General features: G+C 40.9%; 2 protein-coding genes and 1 long non-coding RNA gene across 11 annotated transcripts in view; 2 read left to right on the forward strand and 1 right to left on the reverse strand.

Moving 5' to 3' along the window:
• The window catches only part of NIN (ninein), a 73,750-nt gene extending 61,355 nt beyond the window's left edge, over positions 1–12,395 (forward strand). For 3 of the 8 annotated variants that reach the window (XM_075427231.1, XM_075427236.1, XM_075427239.1), the window contains 4 exons: positions 1,887–2,078; positions 7,393–7,506; positions 8,520–8,675; positions 11,528–12,395. In XM_075427231.1, coding sequence (XP_075283346.1) covers positions 1,887–2,078; positions 7,393–7,506; positions 8,520–8,675; positions 11,528–11,671 — 606 coding nt within the window. In that variant the 3' untranslated portion in view covers positions 11,672–12,395. Of the gene's footprint in view, positions 1–1,886; positions 2,079–5,041; positions 5,463–7,392; positions 7,507–8,519; positions 10,812–11,527 lie in introns of those variants that run through there. The other 5 variants (XM_075427233.1, XM_075427232.1, XM_075427235.1 and 2 more) reach the window with 5 other exon arrangements.
• Positions 1–13,641, reverse strand: part of LOC142362057 (uncharacterized) — a 13,800-nt gene continuing 159 nt past the window's right edge. The window contains exons 2-3 of the long non-coding RNA XR_012764620.1: positions 10,456–10,537; positions 1–2,058 (exon numbers count right to left, since the gene is read on the reverse strand). This is a non-coding gene — a long non-coding RNA (uncharacterized LOC142362057). The remainder of the gene's footprint in view (positions 2,059–10,455; positions 10,538–13,641) is intronic.
• Positions 13,035–13,641, forward strand: part of SAV1 (salvador family WW domain containing protein 1) — a 20,859-nt gene continuing 20,252 nt past the window's right edge. For both annotated transcript variants that reach the window (XR_012764619.1, XM_009932720.2), the window contains exon 1: positions 13,035–13,303. Coding sequence is in view for 1 of the 2 variants with exons in the window: in XM_009932720.2 (XP_009931022.2) it covers positions 13,210–13,303 (94 nt within the window). In the remaining variant the exon portion in view is untranslated. The remainder of the gene's footprint in view (positions 13,304–13,641) is intronic.

Below are 13,641 nucleotides of genomic sequence, written 5' to 3' on the forward strand. Positions count from 1 at the left end.
TTGTTTTCATTAGCCATGCAATTGGTATTTATTTTTAAAATGCTGCTAACATTATTTGACTGTTTCTTCAGCTCTTCTGTTAGATGCTCGTGTGCTTCACGACGTTACAGGAAACCCTAAACAAATTCTAAAATCCAAAGCTCATTATTTTCACTGTTTATATTGTCAGTGAAAGAATAGCTCCTTCACAGGCCAGTTGATTCAAGAGAACCTCCTGATAGCTTAAAAAAAAAAAAAATAGTTTTAAAGTACTTAGAAACCTATTTTCTGCTTACCTGGGCCAGCAGAGACGTACAGATGCTAACAGGGCCAGAAGAGCTGCACCATTATGAACAATCCTTATAGTTGGGGGTTGGACTAGATGACCTCTAGGGGTCCCTTCCAACCCAAAACTTTCTATGATTCTATAGATCAACTCAGTAACTGAAAAATGATTACGAATCAAGGCCTTAATTCTACCACTTGTGAAAGGAAAATTAAACCCACTAACACGATCTTATATGCCTTTTCCTAAGGGAACAGAGTAATGGTTTGGAGATCAGAGGTGAGAATTCTATGATGTGGCCAGCTGAACTTTATGGGAACAAAGTATTACTCTTACGCCAATTCAAGCTGTAAATCAGCTTGTCTGAAACATCAGGGGGTTTTACTGTACCGTTCTGGTCCTTTTTTTAGTATTATAAACTATTAAAACTGTGAACTAGTGTTCCCTGGCTTTTACGTTAGTCTAGAAAAATGCTCAATAGCTTCATGTGACTATCTTAGCTCTTAATATTACCTGAGAGCTCATCGAATGCTGGGCCAGTGTATCTAACTTGGGCTCTCGTGGTCGCAGTGCTACCACAGTAAGGCCAGGCCTGAAATGCCTCTTTTTTTCTAGCCACCTTCATCCAGCAACTCACAGCTTTGCTTGGGAGCAGCACTTAATTAAATGATGTGGGATAGGTCTGTTCTGAGGTGCTCTTTTTGCTGTAGCAAGGACTATAAGGAGTGCAATCCTTTTCTCCCACACAAGACACCTAGTTTTACCAACTAAAATACTCTTCTGGTAGCATAACTTCACAAGGAAAACCATTATGCACAAACTATTTGTTGGTATATACTACCTTTGCATTACATAAACTTGTTGATGCATTTGGTAACCTTTTTTTAATGAAAGCAAGACTTAAATTTGGAGTTGAACTACTTCAGATGACTACATGCATCCATATTTCAAGGGTATACTTTTGCTTATGCAGCACAGACGCGCAGGAGGTCTCCAGACTTGCTACCAAACTCTGCTTGTGGCACGTCTTGAAATGAAAACTCTAAAATGTGTTAAAATTCAAAACCTAAATACTGAATTCTGAATGTAATATAGCAGCTGGCATCAAATTACTTAAGTCATCGTACATTACATGGAAAATGTGTTTTGCTTTTGAGAATAATCCATCCTAGATTAAAGACTAGAAACAATCCGCACTGGTGGACAACTTCTTCTGCCTGTCTCATGCTAGTGCTTTTATTTGTAAGTGGATACTATTTTTAGAAGAGCTGCTGAGATCAAGGTTAAAATTCAAAAGGACTATTAAGTTAAAGCTCACCCCAGGCCCACTTAACTTTGACAGGATTTCATCAGAAATTCCGTGAATTTATAATTCAGGTCTGAAATGATGAATCAAAGCTCAGATTCCTGTAGAGTTCAGAACTGCACGTGAAGTTGCATCTCTTTTCCATTGGAAAGACAAAAGTTTTCTGTTTAGCTTCTGTTACTGAGTTCAGGCTTGTTTCTCTTGCGTCCAAGACATTGTTCAAGACTAACCCGCTGTCTAGAGAATCACTAGAAGATACCTTGTACGAATGCTGGTGCTGCTTTCTCCTGACAGCCGCTTTGCTTTGCTCTTCAGATGCTCCAGTCCAGCGCCAGCGTGATGCTTAGCCAGTCGCCGCACTCCCGGGAGCTCCAGCAGCAAGGCTGTGCTGTGGTGCCCAAGGAGCAGTTCGTGCAGCTCCAACACCAGCTACTACAAGCAGAGAGGAGGAGTCAACGGCTTCAGGAAGAACTTGAAAGCAGACCCTCTGAAACAAACATGCAACAGGTAAAGCTCTCCTTACTCTGCAGGTTACGACTCCGAAAGGATATCTGGTTAGTTTTCTTGTTTTTTCAGTTCTGGTGAGATCCATTCTCTGTTTATGCCAGTTCAAAAATTAAAATTAAAATTCATTCTATCAAAGATATGTACAAAACAAACCTTTGTTATTTAGCATATTTAGCTTGAGCCATAGTTTAATTCTGAAGTCTTCTTCAAATAAAACCCACTCCTACCCACATTCAGCTGGCTTTTCTCCTTCTGATCAATGTGCAGTGTTTATAAGTTCCATTTTGTTTTCTTTACTTAATATTCATGTCTGGAACCATTGTTTTAAAAAATACACTACACCACATATTGCACAAGCACATACCCATCATACATAAAATACTAGTCTGCGCTGTTGCTGTTACACGGAGTTCTGTCAGCTGTAGCAGAGCAGAATACTAACAAATTAATCCTTTTTCTAAGGTCAGCCTATCTTCGTTATTTGGCCATACACCAAGACATTGTTTGGAGAACACTGTTACCATTATACACTGGCATTTCGGAGGAAAAACAATCTAATTCCAAGGAAGATTACAGCCATTGCACATATTGGGCTGAGTCACTTTTAGGGTTGTTTCGGGTTTTTAACAGGTCAAACTGAATTATGGGCAATAGGTAGAAAAGTTTGCATCTCCCACATAAAACGAAGCTTGGGGACTAGGCTTGCCAAATAACTCTTTTCTTCAAAAAGCAACTGAATCACTAAATCTCTAAAGCTTTGGCTCAGATCTTAAAATAATATTGCAATTTAAGATTAAGAGAAAAGACAAAGCTCTAAACTTAGATAAAATACTAACTTTTATTAATCTGTTAACAGAACCCCCCCCCCCCCCCAAACCTTTACACTTTAAACTCAGATTGCAGTCACAGTTAAAAAAAAAAAAAAAAAGTAGTAAGACCAAGACTTTGAAGCTGAAAAATCTCTGAAGGAGTTAACGGGGTATTCTGGAAAAAATATATTATGGAGAGAGAGCACATGCAGTTTCTAAAGTTTCCAAAACTTGCAGTACAAATTCTTTTTTAAGAAAGGCATAAAATCTAAAAGTTCCCCCCCAAAAAAAGAACTTAACAGCAAATGATATCGGGTAATTCAAAAGAAATCAATTGTAAGGTTCTCTCCCTCTCAGATGAGTCCTGCTAGAAGTGCATCACCACAGGCTAATGTACTTGGTCACATACTGTTGAAAGTAGATCGTGCAGTTTAATTTTGAGATCAATAAAAGCCACATTACAGCAGCAGCATCTGCAAGTGGATGTGCTCTGTATTGCATTAGGAGCGATGACTTTGTAATTTTGCCTTTAAAAGCCTGAGAAACAATTTGCAAACTAGTCACGTCCTGGAACTTGCACTTCTACAGGGAAATCGCGTCTGCGTTTCCTGTAAAAGCTATTATTCTGGAAGGCTTCATGAATTTAAAAGTACTCTGAGAGGCTCTGCAAATATTTTCTGTCAATGCACTAATGCACTTAATCCTTTTAACTTTTTTCTAATAACTCCTTTTGCTTAAAGTGAATGGATATTCCAGTTTATAGCACCTCCTACAGATTTTTTTCATGGGCTTTACTAGGTAACTTTTTAAAATCATTATTAAACACATGCATTCCACAACTATAAACAAGGCAAAATTTGTTTGAGTTTGTCTCAACTTTGACATTTCTGTAAGCACATCTTGCTTTAATTCTGATTTTTCTTCGTCACCCTGATTTCTAGGGTTAACATTTAGTTGAGCTTATGTCCATTTTAATGTCCCCTTTAGCATCTTGAAAAATTGCATCCTAATCCCTCTTCTTCATCTTTTCACCAGTGAGTACAACGTCAGGTTACCCCCATGCTTTTTGTGTAAATATAATCACCTAGTTTTGCTGCTGCTGCTTCGCACTTTGCGGCTTTCTTAGATTCTGAGTCTTTCTGTGTAATAAGGTACCCAAAGTTATCCCTCTCCTTTTTGGAATTATGTTCCTCATGCTTTGCGATTTTTTTTTTTTTTTTTTTTTTTTTTTTTTTTTTTTTTTTTCCCCACTGCTTTTTGATCATTGCTGTGGTGGTCTGTGTTCTCATTCATTTTTACAGTCAGTCTTGAGCTATCGTCCTCCAAAGACTACTGCCATGTGTTCAGATTGCACTAAATTCAAACTCCTGAGCCTTTTCTACTGTGTTAACCTGCCTGGACTCTTCCAAATTCCAAGTGACTGTTTCTGCTGTGTCTAGTGCTGTGATTCTTACCTGCTGCACGGTAGCAATCGCTGCACTAGTTCTCATACTCCTTGCCCAATAACTAGATTTTGGAGCCTGTGAATGACCCAATCTTTTCGTAATTTCTCTTAAAACCTCTGCTAACCAATATTGTGGTTCAGAGTACTTAGAGTTGCTCAACTTCCCCTTTCTTCAGCTCTTTGTTTGAAAATACAAATCACCTCTGACCAACAGCTTGTTCACCTGTCTCAGGAAAAGAGTTACAACTAGGTTTACAATAGAAATGCAAGTAAGTTTTCAAAGGAGGTCAGTTGGACTACATTTTTCACAAATGCTATTCGGCAATCTGTGAAACTATACACACATACACATATAAATATATATATATATAGTGGCAGATAATTTCCTGAGAAACTCAACTGCTTTGCTAATTCCAGTTAATCACTGATCTTTTTAAATCCCCCAAAACCATGGATGAGCCATCTGAAGAGTCCTTACATCTAGAAAAAGCACCCTGAATATCTCCTCAAAATTGCATTTGTGTAGTGCTAATGCTAGTATTTAGAGAAACAGATTATGTGATTCTCTGTATGTTTTCTTTTGTGTGTGTTTTTGTTTGTCTTGCATTGCTTGCTTCGCTTGTATTGGTGGTTTGCTTTAAGTGTACGTACGTATTTCAAAGAAAATCTGGATATCAGGGTGAAGTATCCCACTTGCCTTCTTTCTCTAGGCCTTGCTACCGGAGCAGCGAGCAGTGCATGCAGATTCCTACCGGAGGATCGGGCACCTCTGACAGCTTGGCTGCTTATGATCTCATTCCTTACCATGATAAACACACACACACACACGAACTGGCATAAGCTGAGAAACTTGAGGATCAAATTATTTTGTGCTTTTTCTGAAAGAAAAAAAAAAAAGTCTCCACAGTGTTATTTCCTATTTATTTGTCTGGAAGCTATTTTGTGAAAGTTCATAAGCTGTTTTGTTTTTTTTTAATTTGTTACAAATACTTTTTATTTATGTTATTTAAAATGTGGCGTTGTTCAATGTGGAAAGAGACTATTTTTCTCAAATGGTACTAATTTTATATGAGACCTGAAGAAAAGCTGGGGTATTTATACTGCATTTTTGTATAAGATGTATAAACTTTAATAGGGAAAGATGACATTTTTGATGTAAATGAAAAATAAAAATTTTTTAAACATAATGTCTCTTGTCTTAATAGTATCAATAACTTCAGCTTTGTGAACAAGAATTAACAAATTTTAGACAAAATATTTGTCTTTGATACTAAGGATTGTCACATCAGGACTTCTGGGAAAGATCTGTAATAGGGGATGTACTTAAGTACAGCTGTTCAGCTTCTCTTTAGCAGGCGTACGTGCACATTTAAGAAAAGAGTTTCCTATTCTGGTGCTCTAGCCATAAAGTAAAAAGGCAGTGCCAGAAAGGGAAAAATATTAACACACTTGTTCCTTGGATAACATTCCTTAGTGGTTTTTCTTTTGTCTCGAATTACTAGATTAAACTAGATTTTTAATACTTTGAGGTCAGCAAAGTACCTCTTGAAGGCCTATGATTTTTCTAGTTGGGAGCCAGGAGCCATTTCAGCTGTTTGCTTTCAAAGATCTTCTGCTCCTATCTTTCTAATGACCTTAGAGCTAATGCTTGGGGTGGCTTCTCCCATTAAACATGAAATAATACAAAGTTAGAACATTCGCAAGTCAACTTTAAGCCAAAGAACAGGATCGCAGCTGTTGAGACCGCTATAATTCTTAGTTTCCACTTTACTCACTCCAGGCTCCTGCAACCACTATGAAGTGGTTGAATTCCAGTCAAATTACAAAAGATAGCTCAAGATAACTTGGCTAGAAAGTCCCCTGCAAGTTCTGCTTAGTAGTACTTTTTTCATCCCGGAAAACTATCCAGTCCAGCAACACTGTAAAACTACTTTCTGTATGACTCTACTGTAACTTATTTCAATTTTTTTCCAAGCTCAGTGATCATATAATCCCATACGTAGACTTAAGGAGTTTCTGGTGTCACAATAAATAAAATGTTGGGTGGACTTCAACCAATCCCCTAAGGGGATCTTTCTACAGTGGTTTAGATGAGCACCTGCCTACCTGAAAAGCTCCTCCCTTGGTTTTTCATTTATCCTCCCCCACATGTGTGAAGGTACTTTGGTTTTGAAGGTATTTTATTTCGGGGAGAAGGTTAGTGCTTTCTCAAAGTCAATCTTCTCAGATGACCTCCTAGAATTACAGAAACGAGCTAGCATTAAAATAAAGAATCCCTTTCCCTGCAGTTGGTGTCTAAAGTTCCCAAATATGAACAAGCTTTCTTGTAGTTCCTGATGTTTCTAATTTATTTGGGGAAAAAGTCACTCAACTGTTGGCATAATAGGCACTCTCGTGACACTGGGTTACTATGCTTGTAGTTACACTGTCTGTTATCTCACTGAAGGAAAGAGCAAAAAAACATTTTAGAGTTACTATTATTAGTTATCAATAACTAGCCTAGAAAAAATTTAAAATCATTTTGAGATAACAGCATGCTATTTTTTTTAGGTTATTATTAAATGTCAAGGGGTCTTTGGCATGGGAGAGTTATACTGTCAAACTAACATGCCCTTATGACTTCACGCTAATTTTTTTCTAAAATTGTTAAGATTTTGGTTGTTTCCCACACTCAACAGAAATACAGCAGCACCTAAGAACAAGAAGAGGAAACTATCCAGAGCTGACTATCACAGTCAAGACAGAACTCAGAATTTTATATCAATTTTTCTGAGATCGGGTAATCTCAAGTGTAACTTAGACTTCATCTCAAGTGTAACTTAGACTTCATCTCAAGTGTAACTTAGACTTGGAAAACTAGTTCAATGCTACAAGGGTCCTTTAAGTGTTGCCACAACATTTTGCTTCCATGAATGGTTTATTAATCTAGTTGACTCTCTAAAATAGACTCAGAGGTGGAGTGCTAGCTATTTTCTTAAGCATAAACTGAAAAAAAAAAAAAAGACTGGTGAATATGAACTGAGTTTTGTTAACTGATTCTCGCATAAATGTTGCTTTCCAGGGGGGTCATGAGCAGCTTCTAAAAATGATGGAAGAACGTATGATGGATGTTGAACGGAAACTAAGGCTTGTGAAGAGGCTTCTCCAAGATAAAGTAAATCAGCTGAAAGAACAAGTAAGCATTCTTACCCTTTCTCCAATCATCTCCATTACTTCTGTAAACAACTAAGTGGGCAAAAGCTGCCAAGCTATTCTTGCTTAGAATAAAGTCAAAGGTGCTTTCCTTTTTATTTTAATGCTTCTCAGCCAAAGCACAACATACTTGCCCAAAACTTCCCAAAAATCCAAACTGGGGACTGAATCCACTGCTCATTAATTATCTAAAAGCTATGCTTGTTTGGTATGCTGATGCACTTAAGGTCAGGAAACAAACATCAAATTCTGGCCAAGGATCTTAACCAGACAAGTTGCTTAGAAAAGGGGGAAAAAGAATTTTGTGAAGAGCATAGACAGGATTACCGTACGGTTATTGATTTCTCCGTGCCCCTTGCCCCAACACACCCTTTGCTTGACACGGTTTTGGGGGTTTTGTTCTTGCCCTGGTCTGCTGCCTTCAGAAGTCCTCAACAGCGTAGGAAAAGGTGGCTTTTCAACACTCAGACAGGCGTGACATGGTAACGATATCTGTTTTCTACTGGGGTACAGTCTCCTCTCTCACGCCAGAGAGGTCTCCTGCCAAAGGTCTGCTCCCAAAAGCATGTAGGCAAGTGCTAGGCTGCTCTCCCCAGTTTTATAGGAGGAGCTGATGGTCTGAACCTCGGAGAAAGTATCTCTGTGGGATCACTGGGCTAGTGGATCCTCTTGTGAACTAGGCTTATCCTTAGAGGACAAATGCTATAAAGCAGTACTTATCTGACAAGGTTCATTTGAAGCCCTCTGTCATCTGCCCAACCTCCTTACAAAGTCTTTCCAGTTTCAAAATATTCATAATATCTCTAAAGACTCCACAAACGTATCGTTTTTTAACAAAGGAAAAGAAGATGAATGGGTGGCTTGTCTTCCTGTGATATTTGAGTTACCATAAATGCATTCACCTACTTTCCCAGCACTGTTCTTGCTTTTAATTATGTTTTTTTTTTTTTATTGTGCTTTTATTTTGCTGAATAATTGTGTTCTATTCGCATTCAGCTCTCCAAGAACACTAAAGCAGATGCAATGGTCAAGGATCTCTATGTTGAGAATGCACAACTGCTGAAGGCTTTGGAGATGACAGAACAGCGGCAGAAAACTGCTGAAAGGAAAAACTATTTATTAGAAGAAAAAATTGCCAACCTCAATAGAATAGTAAGGAACCTGGCATCCCCATCATTTAATTCAGTACCCGAGATAAGGTCATAGCAAAGCCACTAAGTCTGCCACAGTCCCGTGCACTTTACTGAAACGTTAATATTTCAGCTTTTCACTGTGTTGCCTTTTTGTACTGATGAATTTTAGTTAACAGATTCCTCCAAGGAGAGGACAGAGCTAAATCCCAAACTGGACGCTGCCAAAAGAGAACTTTTGTTTATGCCCAAACTGGTTTTTTTTTGCTAAGTTTTGTCTAAAAGCGATCTTACTGTGTAAAAAAATACATGTTTTTCGAGGTTAACTTATTTTGATACTTTGGTTTTTATTTAAAATATAAATTCTGAATTTACTGTACTGAATTATTCCTAAGATTGAAGCCAAGGTCTAATGTAAATGTATGTTACTAAATTCAAAACTTCAAAGTATTTTTGGCTTTCTAGGATAGTTGATGGTCCAAACCTAGTCATATTGATAGGTCGGTCTTCAACACTGTCAGTATAATTGCTGTTGGAAGCAAGACTTTCCCGATACGGTCTGTGTCCTGCAAACTGATTCTGGTTTCTGTAAAGCAGTGTGCTTCCTGTTACGCATTAGGCTTCTGGGTTATTCTTCATGGCTGTTTCTCTGCAGAGCTCAGAAAAAAAGTTTTCTTAAAAATATGTAAATACTGCCTCCAACTTAAGCGTAACAGTATTTCATCTGAAGAAATTTCCCAGCTGGCAAATAGACTACTACTATTTTTTTTTTTTTAAGCTGTGCTGCCAGACAACTTAAAAATTGTAGAGGCCTTAAATTTTTTTTATGTGGAAATAAGTTATACTAAACAAAGGAAGAGTCACTAAACAGCAGTGAAGATGTGAGTTTTGTTTATATCATTTGTAAATTCAGTAAAGCAGTGGGGTGTGTTTATGAAACAGCTGGCAGAAGAATGAAGAGGGGGACTTGAATGATTTCTTCAGGGAAATCCTGCCATTAGGCCTCGCAAACATGGACCTTTGCCATTAGCGCAGTGTTCGTTTTGACCCGAGTGGTAATTCGGAAAGTCTTGTCTTTTGTAGTAGATCCCAGTACAGAGTCTAAGCTTGTAATTAATTGTGAAAAAAACATATTCAGTGGGAATATGAAGAACTCAGGGAATAACAGCCTAAATTACCTTCCTTTGCTATCATAAATGTGGCTATTAATGTCAATAGATGAGGATAAATATGCATTAGGAAAAGCAGGATAAACCAAACTGCAGTTGGATGAGCATTACCTTAGTAGTCCTAGACCAGCAGCGCCGTCGCCATGCAGGTCGAAGAGCACCAAGGTTTGTAACGACGGGTAACGCCTCCTATCTGACCAGTCCACGCGGCTGGGGAAATCCGACTTTTCTGGGAACACCTTTGAGACTGGGAGGGCTCTGACACGGAAGCAGCCGAGCAAGAGCTTGCATGCTTAAACACTTATACATAACCTATTACTGCAAACCGTCTAAGTGTAAACCCTACAAATGCCTTGCCTCCGTCAGACCAGCAAGACGCATTAAAACAATGCACATAAAACTGGTGAAAGGGGCCATACTGGCAATACTTGAAACTGGACCTCTTCAAATATGCATGAACTGAGAAAGAAGAGGAAGAGGGTGAGATGTTTCATCTCTGAGACGCTAGCAGGGTGACAGTTCTGACAGCATTTGTCATGAGCCGAAAGGTCCCCAGAAGCTGGGATAATACTGCCTACAAGCCGTGGAGTAACCTGTGGAAAAGGACTTTCACTCGTGCACATGGTTACTTACCCACTTTGGAGGGTTGAGGGGCTGAACTGCACATACAGGGTATGACCTCCTCTTCCTCCTCCTCCTCCTCCTCCATTGCTTTCTGCAGGCAACATAGTGGAAATGGAAATACAGCCATGTAAGAACAACGTGTTGGAGTATCGCAATGCTCTCAGATGTTATTTCACTGAAATTGCTCGCAGTAATCCAGGGATTTACATATCCTGTTTCTCAGAGGCTGCAAAAATCTTTTCACAAATTTGAAGTGTGTCGAATTGACCAATTGTATTGATATGAATCAGAGCTTTTAAAAATTTGAAGAAGTGAGAGCTTGTTTCTTTTAATATTAATCAATAAATGGTATCAGTTATAATAAATCTCTGTGGGGGGGTACCAGGGCTGCGTGTTAGCAATATGGGAATTGAGCACACCCTAAAACCATGCCTATGCGACAGAAATTAGGAAAGTTTCAAAATACTTCCAGGAAACAACGTAAATGAGGTTCAGATGATCAGAACTGGATGTGGAAAAGTATCATTAGCTAGCAGGTTTTGAAACTATTTTACATCTTGGCTTATGTGTACTTCTCATGCTCATTGTGACCAAAGTCTGCACGCTGGACAGAGGGAATGAGTACTTCGCTTAAACTATTGTGGAATTCATTTCACACTACTCAATTTTAAAGGCTAGATCCTTTTAAAGGCTACCAGGAGATCAAAAGAACTTAACTAGTTCTTTTGATCTCCTGGTAGTGACCAGGTTTTTTTATAAACCAAACATACAGACATTTCTAGAGCACAATACCAAAAAAGGAGCCCAGATGTGGAATAGAAGGGAGAAATGGAGAAAAGGGATTTTGACGTCCCCCTTTCTCACCCTGGCCTACCTTGTTCTGCTTGACTTTCACTTCGCTTCAGAAAACTAACCTGGCCACGGGAGAGGGGAGGAGGAGAAGGAGGGAAAGGTTTGGTAAATATTTTTTAGACAAAACTCCAATTTCACTGGAATACTTGTGTGAATTAATTCTCAGAAGTGCCTTTTGTAATCACATATTCAAGAGCCTTTCTGTACTGTACTGGTTTTGTTGCTACAGGACCGTTCAGGACAATCCCTTCCCAAACGGAGGGAACACGGAGAGAAAGGTTGTGCTGCTTACAAACAAGTGTCATGTCGCTTATTGGTTCATTGTGGCAGCTCAGCAGATAAGCAGCTAGTTTTACAAAGTCCAGGCTACTGAAAACACGCATATAAACGGGTAAGTTATTAAGCATTAGCGGTCTTTTGTGCATGAATGTGTCTCCTATGCAGTATAGGCATTTTAAAGATACCAAAGTATTTAATGTCAAAAGTCACTGAATTTCTAGGTCTCAGTCATACAACAGGTCTTGCCAATTAAGATACTAACTACTTTATTACCAGAAGGTGTTTTAAATGTTTTCAACTCTTGCTTTATGAATCACTGTGAAAATAAAGGCACATAGATATATAGGGCTGGGATTTTTGAAAGAGGAGAGGCGGCAAGTTAAATTTGCGTACTGAATTCACACAGCTGAAGTGCTGCTTGTCCATTTGGAATGATTTAGAAGTACACATCATCACACGTTGTCCAATTCTTACTTTAAATGCAAGGAAAAACAAATTCTTTGAATTCTGAGTGGGGAGAGAAAAAAAACAAACAAGCATTGTAAGGTGTTGGATTTTGTGTGTAAGGCAGAGCAGGGGATGGTCTGGATCTATCAGGAGTAAAATCCTTTCGTTTACTTTCAGCAGATGACATCGTGGTCTCTCAGGTTTTCCATCACTGACCCGTTAAGGCTCCTGTTTGGTGTCAGGTGCTGTCATTTCATGACAAATGACTTCTGTATAAATGAAAACAATTGTATATTTTTTTTTTTCAATCCAGTTTGTTTTCTTCTGGTGTAATATATTGTCCTTACAGCATCATCTAAGCTGAAAGATGAACCAACTTACACATTATTTATAATGAATGTATAAAAAAAATATAAATAAATCACTCTATGATCCATCCTTGTGTCTTTTGGTTTTTATCCAAGATGAAAGCGTTTCAGTACCTTCCCACGGAAGCTGTGGGTACTTCAGGCAGGATCTGCAAACTCGTCAAACACATACATAAAGTTATAATAATAAAAAGGAGAGTTTGGCAGCTCCTGAAAGTCGTTTCTGCAATTCTGGAAGTATAAAATTGATTAAAGCGTTAAAAACTGCCGGGCAGCGAGCGCTCCCCTCAGCTTAGGCACGCCCTGCCCTTAGGCCGCAGAGCGATTTTTCCGAGTTTCTCCGGGAAACACCGAGCGCTGCCCGCCTCTCCCGCTTCAGCCCCCACCCCCGGTGACCCGTGTGAGAGGCGGGGACAGCCCGCGGGGCCGTGATCCAGGCCGTGATGCGGGACGCCGGGCCGGGGCCGTGATCGGGGCCGTGGGGCCGGGCCGCGGGGCGGCGGCCGGGCCCTGAGGCGGTGCCCCGGCGCCTGCGCCCTCCCCGCCGCCCGGGGGCGCTGTGACAGCGCGCGCCCCCCCGCTGCCCCGCGGCCTCCCCCGGAGGGCGGAGGCCGCTTTCCCACAAGCCCCCGCGCGCCGGTCCCGCGACCTCCCCTCAGCGCCGAGCTCCCCCCCCCCCAGCCCCCGGTGTGCGGCCATGCGGGCCCGGAGCAGCCGGTACCGCGGCTGAGGGGGGTCCGGGGCGGCCGGGCCGTTGCCCTGCGGAGCGGGGAGAGGCGCCGGGCATGCGGGCGGTGGTAGCGGGCCGGGAGGTGGGATGCTGTCGCGGAAGAAAACGCGGACGGAGCTCTCCAAGCCGGCCGAGGTGCAGGGGAAGTACGTGAAGAAGGAGACGAGCCCGCTGCTTCGTAGTGAGTGCGGGGCCGGGGCCTGCGGGGCGGCGGGAGCTGGAGGCCCTGGGCGGCTTCAGGGAGCTCCCGAAGGCGGGGGGGACACGACACGGACTCCCACGGCGAGACCTGGGAGCTGAGGGAGGGAGGGAGGGAGGGAGGGAGAGAGGGGGTTGAACTACGAGGGGAAGCAGAATTTAACAGGGAGCCTGCCTTTAACAGGGAGCCTGCCTTTAACAGGGATCCCTACGTAGCGTGCCACCAAGTGCCCACGATAAACAAGACCTGGTTGGGGTTTTTTTTTTTCGTTTCGCAGCCTCCCGTCGCTCGGTTTTCAACAGGTAGGGGCTAAGACAGTC

Source organism: Opisthocomus hoazin, chromosome 7, assembly GCF_030867145.1.
Source record: "Opisthocomus hoazin isolate bOpiHoa1 chromosome 7, bOpiHoa1.hap1, whole genome shotgun sequence".
Taxonomy (NCBI): Eukaryota; Metazoa; Chordata; class Aves; order Opisthocomiformes; family Opisthocomidae; genus Opisthocomus; species Opisthocomus hoazin.